At 39.2% G+C, this 24,591-nt stretch overlaps 1 protein-coding gene across 1 annotated transcript in view; it reads left to right on the forward strand.

Annotated features, from left to right (window-relative positions):
• The window catches only part of RNF123 (ring finger protein 123), a 110,109-nt gene that overhangs the window by 25,501 nt on the left and 60,017 nt on the right, over positions 1 to 24,591 (forward strand). The window contains exons 19-30 of the mRNA XM_063292034.1: positions 588 to 708; positions 1,603 to 1,704; positions 6,765 to 6,871; positions 9,485 to 9,677; positions 10,515 to 10,660; positions 11,291 to 11,374; positions 14,319 to 14,426; positions 15,375 to 15,552; positions 17,609 to 17,683; positions 18,265 to 18,352; positions 18,554 to 18,641; positions 18,827 to 18,911. Coding sequence (XP_063148104.1) covers positions 588 to 708; positions 1,603 to 1,704; positions 6,765 to 6,871; positions 9,485 to 9,677; positions 10,515 to 10,660; positions 11,291 to 11,374; positions 14,319 to 14,426; positions 15,375 to 15,552; positions 17,609 to 17,683; positions 18,265 to 18,352; positions 18,554 to 18,641; positions 18,827 to 18,911 — 1,375 coding nt within the window. The remainder of the gene's footprint in view (positions 1 to 587; positions 709 to 1,602; positions 1,705 to 6,764; positions 6,872 to 9,484; positions 9,678 to 10,514; positions 10,661 to 11,290; positions 11,375 to 14,318; positions 14,427 to 15,374; positions 15,553 to 17,608; positions 17,684 to 18,264; positions 18,353 to 18,553; positions 18,642 to 18,826; positions 18,912 to 24,591) is intronic.

The following is a 24,591-nucleotide window of genomic DNA, read 5'->3' on the forward strand; positions in this document are numbered from 1 at the left end:
GTTGCAGGAAAAGGGGAAATAGGCTCGGATTATCTAGTGCTCTGCCAATAAGAGCATTCTCAACAGTACTCGACTTGGGGATGCTCCTCCCAATGGGAAAAAAATTATGGATGCCACCCATTATGTGCAGTTCTGAAATATATGTAAATTGGTAGAGAATTATTAGAGAATTAGTGTTACTAGTTAGGATTTTTTTTTTCATAGAAATGCTCATGCAGGGATAGCTTGAAGGTCCCTTAGAGATTCACTTTAATACTATGTGGTGTCTGTTCCTGAGAGCAGTATTTTGTGATAGCAAGAGAAATATCCTTTTGGACTCTTGCTAAGATGTTTTGGCCCACCATCTCTTCTGATGTACACAGCAACTGTGTTTCAGAGGGAAGACAGCTGCTTGCTGTTTCTTGTGGGGAAATAGGCACAAATCTGTATGGACATACTCCATCAATTAAGAGGCCCATTCTGCTTGTGGAAATGCAAAAAGGAAGAGTATATGCATGACACGTATTTAAGTGAATTGAGATATCTAGCATAACTCCTGAAACTGTTAGGTTAACTGCAGAGGATTGTTGCACTTTTTTTGCCTTTAGAATCTGACCGTGTTATGTCCTCCAGAATATATGGTGTGTTTCTTGCATCGACTCATAGCAGCCTTGAGACATTATTGGGATGAACATAAGGTGAAGAATGCATCAGCACTGAGTTGTGAAGGTAAAATGCCCTTATCTTTGAAAAATACAATAATATCTATATTAGTATATGACTGAAAGTTGAAGAATGGAGTCTTCAACTAAAACTAAGATTTTTAAGAATTTCTGGAGTGGTATTAATTGCAAATTAGACAATGTGTGATATTTGGAGAATCATAGTTAATGTTCAGGAAGATTGTCATTTTAAAAAGTGCTAATGTTCTCTCTTCTCACAGTGAAACAGCCTATCCAACGAGTGAACATCATTTAGCAGATACAGGGATGCCAGAGAAGATAGCCAGCTTCACTGCTATCTCTGTCTTGATGTAGCTGTCCAGATGGCCCTCCTGTCACTGTCATCTTCGACAATACATTTGCAACCTTCTCTATTTAGCATTTTTAGTACTATACTATCTTGTGACACACTCTATAGAGGACTCTGCTCTTTAAGCAGAGGAAGAATAGTTAAGAACATACAGTAGGAGGCAAACTTGGAAGTAAATCCATGTTGGCTAAATTCAGCACAGACTCTGAATCTTCATCCCTACCAAGCTTCACTTACCTTATTATCAGAAATTTTCACATAGGCTTAAAAAGTTAGCTCTTCAAAGTTGCCTCTTGTAAAAATGTTTAATAGATTTCTAAAATGTTATTTACTGAATTTACACTGCTCTCTTTTCTAATTTTTGAAGCTCTCTGGTATATGAGATATTTTATGATGCTGCTTTAAAACTGTAGGAATCTATTGTCTTAATATATATTACATTTTGCAGTTATTACTTAGGTTGCTTTCTTCAGATCGTGTTCTAAAACATGGCCTAAAAATCTATACGTAATTCATAGTTATCCCAGTTATGTGCTGTCCGAGAAGATTAGTTCTTTCACCGTATAGAACATGTATGTCTGTTTTTTGCAGATGCTTATGTTCCCCCTCAGCTCTTTTATAATGGGAAGGTGGATTACTTTGACCTCCAGCGACTTGGGGGGCTCTTATCTCATCTCAAGAAAACTCTGAAAGGCAAGTGACTTTTGACACACGTTATGTGTCATTTTTTAATAACTGTTTTGTAAAATTATTATTATTAGTTTCTTACTGTATTTTACAGAAAGAAATAGAAAAATTACAGAATACAAAACAAAAACCAACAAGAAAAAACAGAAAGGGGGAAAACTATCAGTGTAACTCACATATTAACCAAATATCAAACACATTTGTAAACCTACGTTAGGAGAAAAAAATTAATGATTGTCTAACATTACAAAATATCGTAAAATCTATGCCACAGAAAAATACATTGAGTGACTACCATATAAGCCCACCTCCCTCCTGGTTTCATAATCCAAAGCTGAACTGCTGATAAAGGGTTGGAAGAATTCCAAAAACCATGTTCTCCTTGCTTTCCCTACCTTGTTATATTTTCAGTTTGCTAATTGTTAGGAATTTGAGATCTGAATATCACCAATGGCTATTAACTGGCAGGTGCTAACTAAGCATCTGAAGTTAGTTTTGCTCATAACCTTTCTTGGAGACTGTGTATTTTAATTTGAAATTTAAATAGCAGCTTTGGCATAAGTGTGGTAATTTTTTTGACTTGTTAATTACATCCAAGCTTATGCCAATTAATTGAAATATGCCAATTCTCTTCTGGGATCTGTGTATAACCTCTGTAGCTAAAAGCAAGAACCTTCCAGAGATTTGAAGTTACGTTGGCAGTTGATCCTGCCTGGTCTGTCTGAATCTAATGAATGCTTTTTCCTCTTTCAGATGCTCTTCAGGGCTTTAGGGTATTAGGGCTGCTTGGGCATCTGTCAGAGATAAGAGAAAAAGAAAAATGAATTACAAATTTAATTTGAAAGATTTCGTATGACCCTTTAATAAATCTTGCTTTTATTCATCCAGGATTCCCTACCCAGCATTTTTGCCTCTAATTGGAAGCATATTTCAGCAGCTTTCAAGGTCTGCAAATTCTACTTTTTGTCTTGGAAGCTGATTCAAGGGCAAACATGCAGTGAAAGGGAAGCTTTTAGAAGCAATAATCTGGTCTGAAAGTAAAGTACAATCTTGATGGGACATTTTTTTATGTACTGCCAATTGGTAACTGAAACTTAACTATACAACATCTTTATGGAATTTATTTCAAAAAACATACCTGATTCTCACCATCCTAAGCCTTATTAAAGGGGTACACATTTTTCAGGCTGAGGATTGTGCTTGGCTTTTGAGTGACATGCGGAGGCTGCTTTCCCAAAAATTGGTAGGGCCAGGGCAAAAACTAAATCTGATTTGATTTGATTTGATTTGATTTGACTTGATTTGATTTGATTTGATTTGATTTGATTTGATTTGATTCGATTCGATTCGATTCGATTCAATTCAATTCAATTCAATTCAATTCAATTCAATTGAGACAGCTGCTTTCTATGTTTTTAACAATTTTAACAATTGCAGATGAAAGGTGGATATAAATTTAACAAATAAAAGAATACCTAAATAAATTTGGTGGCAACTTTGGAAAGGGCTCTGCAGGCCCATCACAGGCCTCCAGGAACCACATCCCTGGTTTATTGGTCTGATGATCAAACATGGCTGTTGTATCATATGACTCAAGCTTCAACACATTTGAATGACTCTGACTTTTTTTCACAGGCTTTGATTTTTTGAAGGAGATCAGCTTAAAAAACATGTAGCTTGAATGGAGTAATTATCAATAAACTGACTAACCTTTCTTATTTTAATTAATTATCATTCAAAGCTGCCACCCTAGCTGCTTTAAAGATATTTAAATTTTATTTTCTTGAAACAAGTAGTTGAGGGAGTGATTCTGACAGCTGAGAAAGAGCTAAACAGACATCCAACCCATCCCACTCTTTTTGCTATTCAGTTTGAAGCACTCTGCAGATGCTTTTCTGAATAAAAGAGAGTCCTCAGGACAACAGCTCACCCTTGGAAGATTTCCTATTTCAGGCTCATTAATAAAAGCACTGAATTGCAAGCCCTCAGCACAGATGTGTTTCAGGACACTGAAAAAATAATTTTAATCAGTCATACAAACTGATGATTTAGTTGCATTTTTAAATAGAACAGAGTTTCTAATGTAGTTCTTACATTTAAAGCTGTATAAGATGATGTGAAAGCTAGGATGATAGGATATTACCACTTTGATTCTGTTCTTGCCTTTTTAAGATGACAACAGTGTGCTATGTGATTTATATCTTACCCTATCACAGGCTGCTAAGATGATTCACAATTAAAACATAGACCAGAAACAATATACTAATGCTCCTAAAGTACTAGTGAAAGCTTTGGTCAAAACACTACATGTTAAAAATATAATAAAAATCATATTATCTCAAAGACTAATTAAAAAACAACCACTTAACCCATAATGTCTGCAAAATAAAACCATTTCCAGTACCTTCCTAACTCAACACCAAAGAGGCTGTTTGGATTGCTGGGACTAAGCTGTCTCCTAACCGTGGGGCAGCCCCTGAGAAGGCCTGTCACTAGGCTCCCTTCCTTTTCAGCTCTTGTGGAGGGGAGAGGGTACCTGAAGTATCCCCTCCTAATGGAGCACATGGAGTGGGCAGATAATGGGGAGCCAAGCCATTGTAGGGCTTTTTTTGGTTAACACCAGCCCTTTGAACTGAATTTGGAACCCCACTGGCAACTTGCACAGTGCTTGCAAAACTGCTGAAGTGGCTGTTGCCCACCAGGAAGTGGCCAGCTGCATTCTGTACCATATGCAGTTTGGGGGTAATTTTTAAATGCAGCCCCAAGCAGAGCACAGTGTAATAGTTTAGTCTCAAGGTGTTGATGCATGAATCTCCAGGGCTTCCCACTCCAAAAAGGGTCTCAACTGACAGACCAGCCAAAGTGTCAGGCTCTGCCTGAGACCCAATAAAAACACAGATGCTAGAGTAGACTTTAGGTTCTGGTTTTATTTGGGAATAGAATGCATGCCCTTAGAAAGCTGAGAGTGAGGGGAGCACACCGGAACGAGATTTAAATAGCCCGCGCCGGTCAGAGCTCCACCCCCCCCACCCCAGGTGCGCCCCACAAGTCCCAACAGTTCGTCCTTGCCAGGTGAGAGGTCGTCCAGCCCCCTGCGCCCCGGGCATCGCCTCGATCGCCTTCCTGTGTGGTGATGATCCATTGCCGGGCGATCAGGCTTCTAATTTTCGAAAGCCTGGGCGCACCTCTCCTGTTTGGTTGTCATTCAATTTCTTGTCAGTTACCTTTTATTGTTGCTTCCTGGGTTGCCGGCCTCAGTCGTTACATTGTTTCTTTAGACTCATTACTGCTTTTTGTGTTTCTCTATTGCCCTTGCCTTATCAGCCAGGGATCCATATTCTTGTATTGTCATGCGAGCCGTTGCGATGTCACAAACATCGCAATGGCGATCATGACACAAAGCTGGACAAAGCCTTCCCTCTAACTGCAATGGCCTCTAACTGCTGATTAAGCAGGAGCTATGGGTCCAAGAGAACCCCCAAGTTGGGGACCTTCTTGAGGAGGAGTTTTACGTTGTCCAGAGGCAACAGAAGAGCTGAAATAGAGCCATAGTATGTATGTACAACAGTGCTTGTGTTTTGTTAGGTTTCAGTTTTAGCTTGCTTTGTGCCATCCAGCTCTTCGTACCTTTCAGACACCAGGTAAGGTTCTCCACTGCTTTTCCAGCTAGAGCAATGTTTATAACTAGTTAATATATTTATAACGTATTAATGATTCTTCACCCTAAGCTGTTCATTAACATCTCCTAGCAGGTCTTATGGTAATCCTAAATAGCATAGGGGAGAGAGCTGAGCCCTGAGGCATTTCACTTAGGAGTGGCTGGTGGTCCAACCGCTCCTCCCTCATAGCTATATAGCAAGAAGAACAGCAGATATTATAACAGTATGGGTTTGCATACTGACAACAAAGGTCCGCATAGCTAAAGCAACGGTGTTCCCCGTAGTAACATTTGGCTGCGAGAGCTGGACCATAAGGAAGGCTGAGAGAAGGAAGATCGATGCTTTGGAACTGTGGTGTTGGAGGAAAATTCTGAGAGTGCCTTGGACTGCCAGAAGATCAGACCAGTCCATCCTCCAGGAAATAAAGCCAGACTGCTCACTTGAGGGAATGATATTAAAGGCAAAACTGAAACACTTTGGCCACATAATGAGAAGACAGGACACCCTGGAGAAGATGATGATGCTAGGGAGAGTGGAGGGCAAAAGTAAGAGGGGCCGACCAAGGGCAAGGTGGATGGATGATATTCTAGAGGTGACGGACCTGTCCCTGGGGGAGCTGGGGGTGTTGACGACCGACAGGAAGCTCTGGCGTGGGCTGGTCCATGAAGTCACGAAGAGTCGGAAGCGACTAAACGAATAAACAACAACATGGGTTTGCATATGTTGTGAGAAACCTATTGTTGGCAGATGCTGGGAAAGCCTTTAGCCCAGGAGAGGTCAACAAAGTCACACACCAAGCATTTCTATAAAAATAATTTATTTACAGAAAGCAAAAACAAAAGCAAAACATTTAAAGGACTTAGCTCTCATTGAGAGCTACCTGGCTTGCTACATGCCGGCAGAGAGAAAAAAAGGAAGTGAGAAGACAAGTCCGGGCAGGTCCTCCCCCCAGGCTATTTTGCATGAAGCACGTGAGAGGAGACAATCAAATGCAACCCCTTCACCTGGCCAAAATGATTTGTTACAATAGCAGTCTTAATCTATTAGTAGGAAAACCTCAACACCTATAATGTCTTTTGAGTTTAAGAAGTAGACCAACAGGCACTGAATATGCATTTCAACCCTAGTTAGTATCCAAACATTAGTATTTGAAACAGCAAAAGAATTGCATTCATAGGAACATGTTGATTCAGAAGTGTCATCGGGTGGCAACAGTTTTCTTTTGCTATTCCCCTCAGTGTTAACTCTGAGAAGTGTCTTTGATACACAAATCCTATTTAGATCTTTCTTATTATATTACCATTTGACCTTCTACTAGTGGGAAATCAAGTGGGAAATCAAGTTAGGAAAAGAAAAGTGTTTAGGCAACTATACCTGGCAATGTCATTGCATTGTTTATTCACACAGATGATTTGGCCTCAAAGGTGAATATTCTAATTGATCCTGCAGAACTTCAGGCTGTGACAATGGATGATCTTGATGAAGATGACGAATCAGCAGTGTCAACAGCACAAGTGAGCCTTAGAAATGGTGCATAAAATGGGTCAAAGTTTCATTAAAGTTGTTAGCAGTGGTGAAAAGTTCTTGATAAGCTTGTAAAAATTGTTTTGAGTAGTGGGAAAAGCAAATGGTATGAGAAGACATTGTGAGAGGGGTGGCCTTATGAATTTAATTTATAAATTATACATCTGAGAAATTAATATTCTCAAATTGTGATGTAGTATACCAGTCAGATGCAACCATAGCAAGGCATTCAGGTATGAAGAATGTTTCCTCAAAGGTACAGTTCTGAAAGTAGAGAAAATAAAACCTTTGGCTAAGAGTGAAGAGGCTTTCTCAGTGCTGGCATAATATTTATAAAATCTCTTCCCATGAACATCTTCCTGGTACTTTCTTTGTGGGGGTGGGGCTGGTATTGGGTAAAATTCCTTTCATTTTTTAACCCTTTTAGACAATTTTAGCCTTGCTGATTCCGGTCCAGGCTTGGAATCTTTTCAGTGAAGGGGAGTTTGTTGTATAGCCAGAACTGATTATAAGCCTTTGCATTTAGTTGGGGAATATATATTTAAAAAATGCTGGTTAAACACTTGCTGCTATTGGTTCTTACATGTGAAGATTCAGCTGTAATTTTATTCCCCCTGTTCTAAATTTTTTGACTTGTGCAGAGGTCTTAAGAAAGGAGCAGGCTCTGCCATTATTTTTCACTAGGATTTGCAAAAGCAGTAAAGAATAAATCTTTTGCAAAAAATTGTATGGTGATGTATCTTTTGGAAAAGGGAGGAAAAAGTAGGAAACCCTCCTGTGTTTTCAGTGCTTGGGACATAGAAAACAAGGAACGGACTCCTGTCATACCTTGCTTTCTCCAAAGTATGTATGTATGTATGTATTGATATTATTTATATAGCCACCCATCTCACACAAGTGACTCTGGGCGGCTTACGAGATTCAAACCAACCAACCCACCAAACCAAATACGGTGCACTGATAGAAAAAATATCAAATTACCCTTTGCTATTGCCTGTGTGATGATAAAGGATAGCTCTTTCTCACTTTCCCTGTGATTTTTGCAGAAAGTGGAAGTGGTTTAGTTTTCACCTGTTGCTTCTACTCTCTTTATACCCCACTGCAAAGGATCTTTCCCCTTTCAAGGTGATTGCAGACTGAGAACTTGAGAAATACCTTTGTGCTCTGTCTGAAGAACTGATCCCTTGAGAGCAAAAAGAACAGCTACTGTAGTCAGATCAGATGTACTGAGTGCCTGAAAAACTGAATCAGCAGTGGAGACTCAGTGGAAAAGCTCCTGGGAATGCTTCTATCATTTGAACTTGGTCCTTCAGCAGATGAGGCAAAATGCAATTGGAAATTCAGGAATAAGTGCTGTTGTGTTTTCTTTCTGTGAGGAATAGTGTACTTCTGTCAGTTTGTTGACTTTGAGGATGTCTGTTACATTTTCCTTCAAGACCTGATGTGCTGCAGACTCCCAAGTTTCAGTATGAAGTAAATCCAGGCACAGAAATAACTCTGTCTGCTGAGAATGAGAGTCTTGTTGTTTTTGGCTTCAATAGTATTTTCCATCTTAGACTCTTGGGCCAAAGTTGCCTTATAGCTTTGCTTTCCTTCTTCAAGCAAGCTTAATCTGGGGAAAAGAAGACTAAAGGGGAGACATGAACCTTGGTTTCAAGTACTGAAGGACTTACATGCAACAAACTTGTTCTCTGTTGCTTCAGAGGGCAGAACAAGAATCAACGGTGGAATCTGAAAGAAAGCAGAACTTGCTTCTGCATTAGGATTCTGCATTCTAAGTTGCTTATTCCATCCTCTGCTTAGTGCAAGATCTCCAATATAGGATATAGCAGTTAAACAGACTGCTCAGGAGACAATGGGCTGTCCTTAAGTAAAAACTTAACAGGTTTATCTCGGGGATGCTGCATTTGTATCCTATATTGGAAATCTTGCACGAAGCAGAGGGTGGAATAAGTGACTTAGAAGATAGTTGCCAACAAACTCTATGAAAAATTACACAAGTTAAAACATAGTCTTCATATCGTGCTCAAAGAGTCTGCCAAGGGTTTGCCATTCTTAAAAATACGCAAGAATATCTTGAATGAGGCTAAGGGAATATTGCAGACAATCACCATTTAAAAAAAAAAAATCTGTGCTTCCTCTCTTCTGATGTTGCAAAACTGAATTCTATTGTGTCTCTTAAGTTTAGAATACACAACACTGATTCTTCTAAGTTGTCTGGTACACAGGCTGATTACACACCAATTGATATAGAAGCACCTGTCTTGCTGTGCTATATATGCAAGCAAGGCTATTCCTTTGCATTCACAAAATGATTTTATGGTAATACACTGAAGGCAATACAAATTGTGGTTCTTTCTATAGTTTTCCAGTAGCTTTACCCCAGTTATGCTTGTTTGTATGAGACCCATCAGATTTTCCCTAGATTATAAGTGAGATGAAAATGTTTCAAAAACATTTTTGTGAATGGTAGTTTATGATTAGCTGCTTGAATATCAAAGATTTGTGCATGGTTCAAGCTGGCTTTATTTTTTCCTTGAGAGGAAGAATTGTTGTAGCTTAACAAATACTACTGCATATATTTGTCATTCTCTCTCTCTCAGCGTCCAGCTGCTGCACTGGCAATTGGGGGAGCCTTGGCCAGGCCAAGCTGGCTCAGTTCCCCCACCTTGGGGCGAGCTAACCGTTTCCTCAGTACTGCAGCTGTCAGCCTGATGACCCCAAGGCGATCACCAGGTGCCCTAGAGAAGGTTAAAGTCCGTACACTGAACATGGAACAACGAACAGAGGAGGACAGTGAGTAATATATAACTGTAGTCTGACTATAAAAGGACTAAAGGGAGTTATGAAAATATGGGGGGGAAGGGAACCCTCCAAACAATTGCTATGAATGCTAGTGGAAACAAGTTTTCATAGACATTGATTGATTATGTGCCATCAAGTCGTTTTCGACTCCCAGTGACCACATAGATAGATTTTCTCCATGACAATCTATCCCTAACCTGTTCTTTCAAGTCTCTCAACGGTGCACTCAACGCCACTGTAACTGAGTCCATCCATCTTGCTGCTGGTCGTCCTCGCCTTCTCTTTCCTTCCACCTTTCCCAACATTAGAGCCTTTTCCAAAGAGCTGGGTCTTTGCATAATATGTCCAAAGTAGGATACTTTATGGCTGAAGGACAAGATTTCTTCCTCTTTTTAGTTGCTATGTGAATGTGTTCTAAGGAACCCTATGAATGGAATGCAAGCTACATGCCTTCTGCTTGAAAGACTGTGAGAATTGTATCACACCTGCAGATGGTTTCAGAGTAGCAAGTAAAGAATAGAAAATTAATCAGATTTAATTATTCTAGCAAACAGTGGAGGAAAAGGAAGAGGAGAAGGAGGCAAGGTTCATTCCTTTTGAATATAGGTTGAAAAGAAAGTGAGTTAACAGGAGAGTGTATGTGGAAGAATGAAAATCAACTATAGACATTTTTCCATTTAGATTTAGTTTTAATGTAGCATGAATGAAATTCATGATTAAGGTATCAACATTTTAATTCAGAAAAGCATAGATCTTCTTTTTTCACAATTACAGATTCACATGCTCAGCAGCGGCTTGCTTAGAAACACTTTTTTGTTTTTATGACAGTTGAAGGCAGCTGTGGAAATGAGGGTCTTCTATTAGGGAAACCTACAGAAGAGCCGGATCAACCAATAACTGAGACTTCTCTCTTGGAAATCTTGGATGGAATAGTCATGATGTACAACCTCAGCGTGCATCAGCAGCTTGGTAAGGTGAGCAGGATTCATTTTAGCAGAGTTCCTAGTCCTGTCTCTCTCTCAGAACTGGGATCAGAATTCACTTTACAAAAAAAACAAGGACCCACTGGGAAAGGGTGGGAAGCACCAGATTTGTAATATTTGCTCATCTGTTTTTTGCCTGATACTGTACCTTATGAAGACAGATCCATCTTATTTAATGTCTTTGGTCACTAAATCGGTAAAACAATAGGTACCTAATAATTTCCATTTGAGAAGCAGAAGCTCAGGGGATCTTAAACTCCCAGGTCTAGAAATAAACCTGGCTGATAGACAATGACTTAAGGGGAAGTTGGGTTCCAAGTGAGAAAGTAGCAGACAGAGGAAGTCCATTTGCTAGAGAGCACCCTCCAACATGTTGCTTCATTGCTGTTGGCAACAGCCTGCCATCAACATGCCATCTGTCACTATTTTGTAGTTCTGTCCTCAAGATGTTAATTTTGCACTTATATATTATGGTAAGAATTGGTGCTGGGCCTTGCAAAATATTGATGCTGCTTCTCTCATCACATTCAGCTTTTTGCTTTGTGTTTGGCAAATATCCCATTTTCTTTAATGTGTTAAGAAAACTCTAGCTGGCATTACTGACATTTAATTGTATTTCAGATGGTAGGTGTTTCTGATGATGTGAATGAGTATGCTATGGCATTGAAAGATACTGAAGAAAAGATCAGCCGATGCCCAAAGAAGGTAAAGAACTCTTCTTGAGCTGCCTTTCCAATTTGTTCTTTGGGAAAAGTTCATATCATTTCTCTGGGAGTAATGCTTAAGTAAATTTTCGAATTTACTCCAGGTTCAAGAAAGAAATCAGAATTTTTTTATGGAGCCATCCTACTGTAAAATATGTGGATATTTATAAGTATAATATATAATATAATATAAAAAATATATTTCCACCCAATATACCCAGCCCCTTAACTGAAACAGGAATTGCCTCCCCTCTATAAATCTTCATTTAGAATCATTCAAGTATTGCCCAGCATAGTATTACTGTTACTAATTTATATATTTATATATAGGGAGGGAGGGAGGGAGGGAGGCAGTAGACATTTCACTCAAAAGATTTTAGAGAACTAAATCAAAATAGACTTTTGCTTGTAGTAAAAATTAGCTTTGTGCAAAACTTGTGAACTTAAAACCTGTTACTATTAGCATGACATGTCTCCCTTTCCATTAAAACATTTTTCTTTTTTCTATGGCAGGAGGGCTTCAGTTTAGCATTGGTTCTTGTCTCCTATTTTATGTCGCAATAACAAATAATGATATGTTCATTTAAAAATAAAATGGCCACTATATTGTGAAATCAGTTTTAAGCTTCTGAGTCTGGGGAAGGGTGTGTTTACTCTGTTGCTAGTGGCCAGATTAGTTTCTTGTAAGATTTTGTAAATGCAGTTGGTCAAACAGAGTGGTGTCTGCTATAGCTAGCTAAATTATGCATGCGATTTCATATATCTCTAATTCTCTCTGACCATTATATGAGGACTATTACCTTGAGCATGGACCATAGCAGTTGACACCTCAATATTTCCTTGAGAATAAAAAGATTGTGGCTGGGCTTTTAGTATATGCATACATATCTATCTTGCTATTGCCTTTAGGGGAAATATTATGCAAAGCCCAGAAAAACTGTAAAAATTAGTAAGGAAAATAAATTAAAAGCAGGAGATAAGGGGAAAAAAAGAAATAATTCTAAATACCATTCACTTTGTAGTTGGACTCACTTATTCTGTATTCTCTCATCTTATTCCCAATCATTCATGTCACCTAGCAGTCCATTTTTTTCCTGAATCATATTAAGATTGTTGCAGTTTTTCACAAAGCTCTGGTTCTGTCATTATCACTATTTGTTGGAATATAACATGCAATTAACACCTATAGATTCCTACTTTCATACAATTGATTAGGTGCCATCAAGTTGGTATTAGCTTTTAGTGACTGCATAGATAGATTTCTCCATGATGATTTGTCCCTAACCTGGTCCTTCCAATGATGCACCCATCACCATTGTAGCTGAGTCCATCCACCTTGCTGCTGGCTGTCCTCTTCTTTTCTTTCCCTCCACCTTTCCCAGCATTAGAGGCTTCTCCAGAGAGCTAAGCCTTTGCATAATATATCTAAAGTAGGATAATTTGAGCCTGTTCATTTGTGCCTTGAGTGAAACCTCTGGTTTGATTTGCTCAATTATCCATTATTTGTTTTCTTGACTGTCTGTGGTATTCTCAGGAGTTTTCTCCAGCACCAAATTTCAAAAGCATTACTAATCTTTCCATCCTGCTTCTTCAAAGTCCTACTTTAACTTCCATAAAGTGTTACAGAGGATGCCATTGCCTATACTGTTCTGATCTTTGTAGGTATAGACGCATCATAGTGCTTGAATATCTTTTCCAAGGCCATCATGGCTGCTCTACCAAATGCTAGTCTGTGGCATATTTCTTGACTCTTTGTTCCTTTACTGTTGATGGTGGATCCTAAAAGGCAGAAGCTATCCAGCACTTCAATATCTTATTGCCAATTCTAAGGCTGGTTGTTCTACCTGTTGTCATTAGTTTGATCATCTTTATATTTAATTTTAGTCCCATTTTTTTTTGCTGTGCTCCTTGACTTTTATTACTAGAGCTTGCATTTTCTTACATTCTATCAGAGTAGTGTCATTAGTGTAGCACAGGGTATTGCTGTATCTTCCTCCAACCTTAAAATTACACTCATCTTCTGCCAATCCATCTTCCTGTAATATATATATATTCAGCATGTAGGTTGAATAAACAAGGGGAGAGTATACTTTCATATGCACTCACAGAAATCTAGACGACACCAACTAATGTGTTCTAATGTGCACATTAGCAGTTTCATGATTAAACTTACACCTTCACTTCCCTGCATCAATTTCAACTCTACTTCACAAGATCAGATTCATTGTATCCTTCCTCCTTATTTTAGTATCACAGATACTCAACGTAGGTATTACTCTTCCTTTCATTTCATTTGGTAAGTCATACTGTTTATACTCCTCTTACATTCTAAGTTATAATCCTCCATATGTCATCGTCTTCATCGTATGGTCCCAATAGTTATTGACTTCCACTGCCCATCAATCAAGTCTTTCAATCCTTTTTAGTAAGATAGAAAAAGATCAGATTAGCGTACCAGCCTAATTTTATCCATGCATTGAACAGCATTCCTGGTCAATGGTTAAGAACAGTATGGCATTTTTTGGCCAGTGTGCCCCAAATGAAACTAAAGCTCAGATTTAGCCCAGACATGTTCACTCTATTCTATGCAAAGCTAAGATTTCTTATCTAAAGACTACCTTGCAAACTAACATACTGTTGGCCTGCATCTTACCAGCCTGAGATATATGCCAGATGCATACTCACGGCTCTTAGGAAGTTATAGGATCTTATTTATTTATTTATTTATCTAATTTATATAGCTGCCCATCTATCTGAGAAACTCTGGGTGGCGAACAAACAAAAAGAAAGACTTACATTAAAATAAAAACCAACTAAAACCACATTGAGGCAAATAAAAACACTAATGTCCTACCACCAGCACTTGGGGAAATATACTGTATGTATATGTAATCCTGAATACAGGAAAACATGTTGTTCCTCATATCTTTCTATTTTCAATTCAGAGAAGAGATATCTGTGAAGAATTAGTGAAGAGTCAAAAAGTTTTTTCTGAGAAGCTGAATCACCTGAGTCGCCGACTTGCTTGGATTAATGTTACTATTTATTCAAAGGTGAGAGGAAATGCAGTTTAATTCTAGAATGCCATGGTTAAATCTGAGCCAGATACTCCAACTTTAGCCTATTAAATTTTGAGGGAAGTTGTACTATTGCTTCCTGTGCTTGTATACTTTATTCTTGCAAAGTTATCTGTAGAATTTATGTTATGAAAGAATCATGCATATTAATAATGAAATTATTTGGGGTTTTTTTCTTTAGTTTTTGCTGATAGTTTTAATGTAGGATATTCTTGGGCTCTTCAATTACTCTGAGAGTAGTAATTAGATTAATCCAGATTTGTATATAAGGCCGTAAATGTGACTGGTTAGCAGGAAAAATGTAGTAACAGGCTGCTCAGAGGCCTGAAGTTTTCAAATTCAGGCTGGCTGTGGAGCCCCCCTTTACAAAGCAATAAAAAAGTGACTTCAGCCAACAGGCTGACAGAGGAGGGACCAATCACTCCATTTCCCTCCCTCTTCTACTTGATCTCTGTGCTGGCTGTGGAAATAAAGATTTTTCTTGCTCAGTGGTTAGCATGGAAAGTAAATGAGCTGGACCAGAGGGATTGGGGCTCCTCACTTGCTTACCTGACATTCCTGGTCACCTGTGACTCCACTAGATACATAGTTAATTTATAAAGAGGTTCTAATCCTTTATGTGTGTGTTTGTGCCTTCAAATCAGTGTTGTCTCCTGGTGACTGCCTGAACTAGTCCCTGCAGTTATCTTGGCAAGGATTTTCAGAAGTGGTTTGCCTTTGACCCCTTCCTAGGGTTGAGAGGAAGTGACTGGCCCAACGTCCCCCAGCTGGCTTCATGCCTAAGATGAGACTAGAACTCATGGTCTCCTGGTTTCTAGCCTGATGCCTTACCTACCACACCAAACTGGCTCTCTTTTAATCCTTTGCATATATACCTTTTCTGCCACTTGAAATACAAATTAACTCAGAATTGCCCCTTTACAGGAGAAAATGCAAGATATATATTGGTTGTTACGGGTGTGCATTCGTACGATTGAACATGGAGACAGAATTGGCTCACTCTTTGCATTCATGCCTGAATTTTATCTGAGTGTAGCAATGAATAGCTACAGTGCTCTCAAGAACTATTTCAGTCCTGTCAACAGCATGGAAGAACTTCCAGGTGAGGATGTCATTAAGCAGGAATATTTATAGTTTTGCACTGAATCCAGTGTAGGTGAGAAAAAAAATGAGAACACAGAATCTGGCATCTGGCACCAACTTTATATAGCCAAAAAGCTTGCTTTCTGCTAAAATAATCACACATGCATTAAACTGCCCTTATAGAAATGGAATGAGGTTCCCCCTGAGGGAAGAACTGGTGTTTTGAAGGCCTTGAAGACCTGGCTCTTTGCCCAGGCCTTTGGGGAGGGTGATTGAATCCCCCTTTTCTTCTTTATTCCCATCCAGTTTTGCTATTTCTGCCATCTTTATTCTTTTTTGGTTTTTTGTTGTTTCCTTCTTTTTAAATGTGTTTAACAATTTGTAAATGACCTAGAGTCGCTGGGTGGCATATACATTTAATAAATTATTAGTATTATTATTACAATGCAGACAACATGATAGAGGCTTGTGTGATGGGATGTCCTGCATTTCATATACAGCACACAAATTATGGAAGTAATACCATTCCATAGTTCTAATTCTAGGCCTGATAATACTTTCCTTATTTATTTTCACTTAAATAAGTAAATATCAGTTACTTCCTACTCTTCCCTGAGAGGAAGGAATTATGTGGTAAAAATTAGTCTTAACAACTATGGACTCCTTTTCTTCAGAACTCTTTCTTTGACTTGTTTTCCCATTATTGAAGTGGACAAAGCATTTTTTTAAAAATCTTAAGGTATTTCCTTTCTAGGACTGGTAAATCTTACAGGTAAAATAATTTTTTTTTTCTCATCTTTTTTTTCCCACTTCTAATTCTAGCACTTACAAATGCTTACCCTCCTTGAGTTTGAATTCTGTCATGTTTTTTGTTCTCATCCTGCAGTTACTCTGTTTAGGAATTAATGTAAAATCTACCTCCCCTTCTCATCAGATGCTACAGTATGTACAGAGAGTTCTCACCACAAACTAGACCAGAAATTTCTTATGTACTCTGGCCTTTGAGATTAATTGATAGAAGTTAACATGGACAAGTTGTTCTAGATTCCATTTGTTGGTCCCAGTTTGAATGTTTGTGTATGCATTCCTCTGCCTGAGTGTTCCTCTTTGTATTTCAGTGCAATTTTAGGCTGCCAACTATAAATGTTTTCACAGTCTAACACTGGGGATTGCCCACTTTTTTTTTTTTGGCAAAAACAAACACTGAAGCTGGGATCAGAATTAAAGTGTCTAAGTGAAAGTTATTTTTCCTAATCTGAATATCTTATCCTTCACAAAGATGTTTTTGCTACTCCACCTACAACTCAGTATTGCTACATTAGCTTTTTTTTTAAATCAATATCTGTTGTACTGCCATCTTCAGTGTTAGTGTAATTAGGATTATGGCTAGTTATGCTGCTATTAGGTTTTGTATTAAGAGTTTGAATAACTGTAGGCATGGGCCTGGGCTAATTATAGCAGCAATTCATACTTGAATGTTTGTTGTCAAATACTAATCTTAAATAAGAATATTTGTGCTTGCCTGAAGACTCTAATGTACTTGGTGGCAAAGAGATAGCTGGTCCTGCATGGGATTGAAATGTGAAAAAAAAATCAAAATAAAATAAAATAAATAAGACATTTCCTCTATTGCAATAATTCAGAAATACACATAAAACTTTTTGTAATCTGTCCATATAAATGGAAATGTTATTCCCGGAGAAACTTATCTGCATGTCCAGGAAAATCCCCACTAAACAGAATCAGCTCAGCATAAACATCAGCCATGCATTTGCATGGCAGCATTCCTGTTGAATGGGGGAAAGATCTTTTTTATTATTATTAAGGAAGTTCCCTTCCAGTTGAGTACTAACAGTAAAACTCCAGTACAGTGACAGTAGCTACTACACAGACTTGCTATCCTTGTTTTTTAAAATAATTAAAAGCCGGATTTCTGGTTTGCCTCCCAGGAATTCAAAACAAAGATGTAAATAAGAAAGCTAATTCTAGACCTCTGTTCTATTGTACTGGTGAAAATGCAGGTGCAGAAATGTTCTATACATTTGCAATCTTTAATATTTGGAACTTCTTTTCAGGCTATGAAGATACATTGACACACCTTGCCGCCATTTTAGCCAAGCATTTTGCTGACCCAAGAATTGTAGGCACAGGTAGGTAGCTCTTCTTCTAAGGGTTATCTTCTCTTGGTTGTAATCTGTTGTAGGGGCTAGTGAGAGTGGGGAGCTACATGCCAGCTGACTGGTGGCAATGACACAAGTACTAGGAAAGACCAGAAACAAAACTGGATGGAACCACCTATTTTTTTCTCTTCTGGTCTCTTTTTGTGACCCTCTCTTTCTTTCTGTTCTTTCCCATACAACTGGCTGCTGGGGAGGGAGAGAGAATTCTTTCCAGAAATTCCTACTGAGACTTTCAAAAAGAGGCCAAGGATGATCTGAGGCTGAGTAGGATGTCCATGCTGAGCTGTGGAGAATAGAAAGAGCAGATTAAATTATTGGTTGTTGATTGTTCTCTGATTTCCAGTTGTATTTTGGGAGTAGCAGTGGGGGTGTTGCTTCTGTTTTTTATAATATTTCAGTCTAATGCAAAATGAGATTGTTTATATCTTGCTCATCCCTTTGTCTTGGCTTCTTGTCTACCTCCTATTACTTCAGTGAAAATGCATTCTGGAAACCAGAATTACAGTTAGATCTGCTGTCTCATTAAAGTTCTATCTTATTTTTATATCCAGACATTAGAGACTCCCTAATGCAAGCATTAGCCAGCTACGTTTGCTATCCCCACTCACTTCGGGCTGTAGAGAGAATTCCAGAAGATCAGTAAGTGCTTGGTTCTTTCTTCCCTGAATAAAAACACATGTCCTAAAACATGTCGCCTCTCTTTTCTTCCTTGGGTTAGGCACAAGTTTTGTAATTCCTTGTGGTTCATGCATGCATGAAAATGCCTCTTCCGTTTGTTTGTGTTGCCTTGTATTCCTCTCTCCCTGTTGGGGAGCTGACCTGTTTGTCTTATTTTGGCAGACGAATATCCATGATGAGGAATCTGCTGGCCCCATATGAGCAAAGACCTTGGGCACAGACTAACTGGATTCTTGTACGACTGTGGCGTGTAAGGACAGAGTCTCTTTTCGCTTCTCAGCTGGCTTAGGAGATTCAGGTTGCTTTAAAACCAACAGATGTCCTCTGCATTAATTCTCCTATTACTGTTTGCACACTTATTTCTATTGAGAGAATGTCAAATGTTCTTGTGGAAAATAATGGAACCAAGCATCCTTTTCCCCCCTTTCCATCTAGGGCTGTGGATTTGGGTACAGGTACACACGGCTTCCTCATTTGCTGAAAACCAAGCCAGAAGATGCTAATCTACCAAGTTTGCAAAGTGAGTGGAGGATTGGGAACAGGGAAATGTTGCTTGTTTCCCTATTCTGGTCAACTGTTCATTCTAGTAGCAGGAGAAAACAGTTTTCTGGTATGATGTTATCACAGTGATGCCACTTTCTGGCACTTTAACTGATACCACAGCGGTTTTACTGCTGATACCCAGCAGGTTTGACAGCTGGGGACTCATGATATTTAGTAATTAAAATATGTTGTCTCTTATTCTGGCTGAAGCCCTTCCTTCCCCATGGCATTTGTGCTGTTCCCAGATCCGCTTAGCACCATGTGATCACACACCGTCATCTTTATTGGGTGGCAAAGCCAATTAATTTCTGGCTTTGCTCTGGTTCAGACCGAATTGCCAAGAAAGCAGTTTGGCAGTGTGAATCCTGGAGCTTTGAAGGAGACACTTACACTCTGGTGGGAGCTCTTGCCTCCCCCTGACGCCAGAGCTTTCCTCAGTCTCCATGGAGGTTAAGCTACTGAGAGGCTAGGCTGCATTTTGGCTTGTCTTTAGAAGCGAGCAGATGTCTGTGTCAGTGTCAGTATTTTCTGTTATTTAGAAATAAAGAATGGGCAGAACATAAAGTAACAACATGGAGGGAAGCCTGGGTGCCAGTTTCTCTACCCTTCCGTTGGTCAGCCGGGGAAAACATGGATTAGCTCATGTTATCTTTTGACGTGTTTGGATTGGCAACAGTGAGGACAATTATGGTGTGTTCTAAAACAGTTGCGGGGAGTTTGAGGGAATGAATATAGTGGCCATCTAGAAGCCCCCTGCCCTGACTGTATGTGGCAGACTGGCAGTCCAGCTGCTATTTAACCTCCTGCTTAACTTCCTGTTTTCTTTTGTTTTTTCAATTATGCTCTTTTAAGGAACCCTCAATAGAATTGTCTTTCCCCCATAGTTTTCCTCATGTCACCAGATACAGTCTTAAAATTCCTGTAAAAACATAACTGGGAGAAACAGAAATTGTAGTAGAATATGATCAGAGCAAATTTGGGTTGGCAAAGTGTAAAAAAATTTTCAATTTTCCTAAGATTATGAATTAAAAAGTAACATTAAATGAATATAAGAGACTAAGATGTTTTGGTGGGAAAATCTTCATTAGTGATGTTTTAGGCCAAGTAAGAAGGAAACGGCCTTTACTACATGTAACTCTGTCATGCTTTCAGCAGTAGATGAATAGTATATGCGAGTCCCTTCTTTTCTTCCTTTAACATTTGTCACTTGCTGTTCTAGCTTAAGGCTGTTCTCCCAGAATTACCACAGCATTTAGGATGCTTTTGCCAAAAGTTGTTTGGAAGTTTGAGAAACTCTAGTTACAAGCTGTAGGGGGAGCTTTGGTTTCTTTTTTGTAGCAGACCAGGAAAATGCTATCAAGAGCAATTCTATATCTGTCTAATTTTCTTTTTTTATTGTTGCTGTTTTAATTTGGAAGAACTGTATTATTCTGTGCTTATTTGAATCACACTTGTGAGATTGGCTTGATATAGACATTGTGTTAATAAAGAAATAAATTTCTCCAGATTTTAGATTTGGGCTGTTAACCTTGATGGTGCTGAGAAGCCAAAGTTCTAGGAATTGGGAATTTTTAGCCTTGAAAAAATAATCTGATGGGGACAACTTGATTGTACCCTGCAAGGCCAAAAGCTGTTCTGTGTATTGACAGAGCTCAGAACATGAAATCATGGATTTCAACCATAGTAAGACACATTCTGGTTGAATATTACAAAAAAACATAGTAACAGCAATTTGACAGTGGATTAAATTAACCAGAGAAATGATGGGCTATGCTTTGTTAGGTGTGTTAAAACAAAGGCCAGAGAGCTATCTGACCAGAACATTCTTGTTTGGATTCCTGTGCTGAGAAGGGATTGGCTTAACGGGCTAAATGGCTGTTTTCAACCCTGCGATTGTACATGCATTTGGCAAGAGCTTTTGAGCTAGTGAAAAAAGTAATAATTTCTTGAATAAGTTCCTGTCATATATGTACAGTATCTGAGTGGATGGCAAATGATCATTCAGTCTTATAGTCTTTCAGAGAGATTGTATAAAGCAAGGTCAAAAATGGCTTGCAGCCTAGGAGAAAGTGGCAGCAGTAATATCTAATTACCGCTTCTAAAAACATCTGTATTTTTCATTTCATAATTTCTTTATTTCTTGGATCTAGGAGTTATTTCTTGCTAATATCCAGAATAAATTTCCTGTTACCTTCTTTTCAGTGGTAAAAGGGTCCTGGAGCAGTATCTCTCTTCTCCTTCCTTTGCTTTCAGACAAGCTATCAGTTATAAAAGAGGCTCAGCCTTTGGGAGGGGAGGGGGATGTGTTTGAATGTTCTAAATGATGGCCTTAAAAGTTACATGAACGTTTATGGTGATGACATCCAAATATGCCTCAAGGTGGATGAATATAATACATGCTTTAACTGGAGGGCAGTTTGTGAGTGTGCAGCAAACGTATATGGCTGTTGCCCATGTGCTATCCATTGCAGATTCCTCTTATAACCATGGCATTTACTGTTCTCCCCATTTTGATTCTTCCCTAACCCCCTTTTTTTTCCTTAAAATTCTCTTCCAGCAAAGATAGAACAGGAAAGATCAGCAGATACAGTTTCTTCCTATCAAAGTCGTGTCCAGTTCTGACTTAGACATGCAGCTTAGTGGGCTTTGCTGAGGCTATTGTGATGCTCTATCCTTGCCATGAGCTTGCAAAACCTCCTGGGCAATGGAGCATTGCTTTTCTTCTCTTGTTGCTGGCAGGCTCCTGTCAGTTTGGTATTTGTTTCTGTAGGAGGCTCCAAGAGGTCTAAGGCAGGGCATTAGATCCTTTTGCTAATGATACTTCTCTCTGCTATTTTGAGGTGTACATGAATGAATAATTAATACCAAATTAATTGAAAAGATACTGGCCTAATTTGGCCCCAAAGGGGATGGGCCTTCTCCATCTCCCCAAAGTCTTTCTTATGGTGCAAGGAGAAAATGGACCTAGGCAAATGTAGAAGGTCAGGTGTTCCCTAGTTCTTACCTTGGTGTGGAGAATCTGAAAACCTACAGCCCTTTCTGCCTGCTCATGTGCTTTTAAAGTACTCTCACTTCCTTGAAGCATAATACTGATGAACATTTTCTTGGATTTTTCAATCTTTTGATTGCTAATATTTGTTTATTGAGGGGCAGTTTACAGTCATTTCCTGTCTAGAGTCTTCTTTGGTAGCTTTTACAATGGATCATTTGGTCTTGTGTAAGGAAAAAAAATATCACCAGAGAGATTTGCTTGTAAAGTGTTCTGTTTATGCACATGTGCACTCGCCTGCTTTCTGTCTCTCATAGTTCTCAAAGTTCTTTATTAGCTAGTTCTTCCAGCCTCTCTGTGTATTGGTACTGGGGGTTGTTAGGAAAGTTTTAAAAACTCCCTGTCACAATGGTGTGCTTTCAGTTGCATCCCTTCACAAGTACGTGCAGCATTTTGTGAGTCACAGTTAGCAAGGGGGTTGATTGCACCAAACTGAATCTGAACTCAGCCAGATTGTGGAGAGATTTGGGAAGATTCAGATTCAGCCATAGAAGCTCACTGATGTTTTGAGCCACTCATTATCTCTAAACCAACTTACTTCACAGGTTAGTGTGGAGATAAAGTTGAAGGCAAGAGTACTGTTTGCATACCTTGAACCTCTGAAGGAATGGCAATAATGATAATAATAATAGCAAAATATGAATTTTGTTGTTGTTTATTCGTTTAGTCGCTTCCGACTCTTCGTGACTTCATGGACCAGCCCACGCCAGAGCTTCCTGTCGGTCGTCAACACCCCCAGCTCCCCGAGGGACGAGTCCGTCACCTCTAGAATATCATCCATCCATCTTGCCCTTGGTCGGCCCCTCTTCCTTTTGCCTTCCACTCTCCCCAGCATCAGCATCTTCTCCAGGGTGTCCTGTCTTCTCATTATGTGGCCAAAGTATTTCAGTTTTGCCTTTAATATCGTTCCCTCAAGTGAGCAGTCTGGCTTTATTTCCTGGAGGATGGACTGGTTGGATCTTCTTGCAGTCCAAGGCACTCTCAGAATTTTCCTCCAACACCACAGTTCAAAAGCATCTATCTTCCTTCGCTCAGCCTTCCTTATGGTCCAGCTTTCACAGCCATATGTTACTACAGGGAACACCATTGCTTTAACTATGCGGGCCTTTGTTGTCAGTGTGATGTCTCTGCTCTTAACTATTTTATCGAGATTTGTCATTGCTCTTCTCCCAAGGATTAAGCGTCTTCTGATTTCCTGACTGCAGTCAGCATCTGCAGTAATCTTTGCACCTAGGAATACAAAGTCTTTCACTGCTTCTACATTTTCTCCCTCTATTTGCCAGTTATCAATCAAGCTGGTTGCCATAATCTTGGTTTTTTTGAGGTTTAGCTGCAAGCCAGCTTTTGCACTTTCTTCTTTCACCTTCATCATAAGGCTCCTCAGTTCCTCTTCACTTTCAGCCATCAAAGTGGTATCATCTGCATATCTGAGATTGTTAATGTTTCTTCCAGAGATTTTAACTCCAGCCTTGGATTCCTCAAGGCCAGCTTGTCGCATGATGTGTTCTGCATACAAGTTGAATAGGTAGGGTGAGAGGATACAGCCCTGCCGTACTCCTTTCCCAATCTTAAACCAGTCCGTTGTTCCGTGGTCTGTTCTTACTGTTGCTACTTGGTCGTTATACAGATTCTTCAGGAGGCATACAAGATGACTTGGTATCCCCATACCGCTAAGAACTTGCCACAATTTGTTATGGTCCACACAGTCAAAGGCTTTAGAATAGTCAATAAAACAGAAATAGATGTTTTTCTGAAACTCCCTGGCTTTTTCCATTATCCAGCGGATATTGGCAATTTGGTCTCTAGTTCCTCTGCCTTTTCTAAACCCAGATTGTACATCTGGCAATTCTCGCTCCATGAATTGCTGAAGTCTACCTTGCAGGATCTTGAGCATTACCTTACTGGCATGTGAAATGAGTGCCACTGTTCGATAGTTTGAACATTCTTTAGTGTTTCCCTTTTTTGGTATGGGGATATAAATTGATTTTTTCCAATCTGATGGCCATTCTTGTGTTTTCCAAATTTGCTGGCATATAGCATGCATTACCTTGACAGCATCATCTTGCAAGATTTTGAACAGTTCAGCTGGGATGCCGTCGTCTCCTGCTGCCTTGTTATTAGCAATGCTTCTTAAGGCCCATTCAACCTCACTCTTCAGGATGTCTGGCTCTAGCTCACTGACCACGCCGTCAAAGCTATCCCCGATATTGTTATCCTTCCTATACAGGTCTTCTGTATATTCTTGCCACCTTTTCTTGATCTCTTCTTCTTCTTCCGTTAGGTCCTTGCCATCTTTGTTTTTGATCATACCCATTTTTGCCTGAAATTTACCTCCAATGTTTCTAATTTTCTGGAAGAGGTCTCTTGTCCTTCCTATTCTATTGTCTTCTTCCACTTCCGCGCATTGCTTGTTTAAAAATAATTCCTTATCTCTTCTGGCTAATCTCTGGAATTTTGCATTTAATTGGGCATATCTCCCCCTATCACTGTTGCCTTTTGCTTTCCTTCTTTCTTGGGCTACTTCTAGTGTCTCAGCAGACAGCCATTTTGCCTTCTTGGTTTTCTCTTTCTTTGGGATGTATTTTGTTGCCGCCTCCTGAACAATGCT

This window comes from Candoia aspera, chromosome 2 (genome assembly GCF_035149785.1).
Source record: "Candoia aspera isolate rCanAsp1 chromosome 2, rCanAsp1.hap2, whole genome shotgun sequence".
In the NCBI taxonomy this organism is placed as follows: Eukaryota; Metazoa; Chordata; class Lepidosauria; order Squamata; family Boidae; genus Candoia; species Candoia aspera.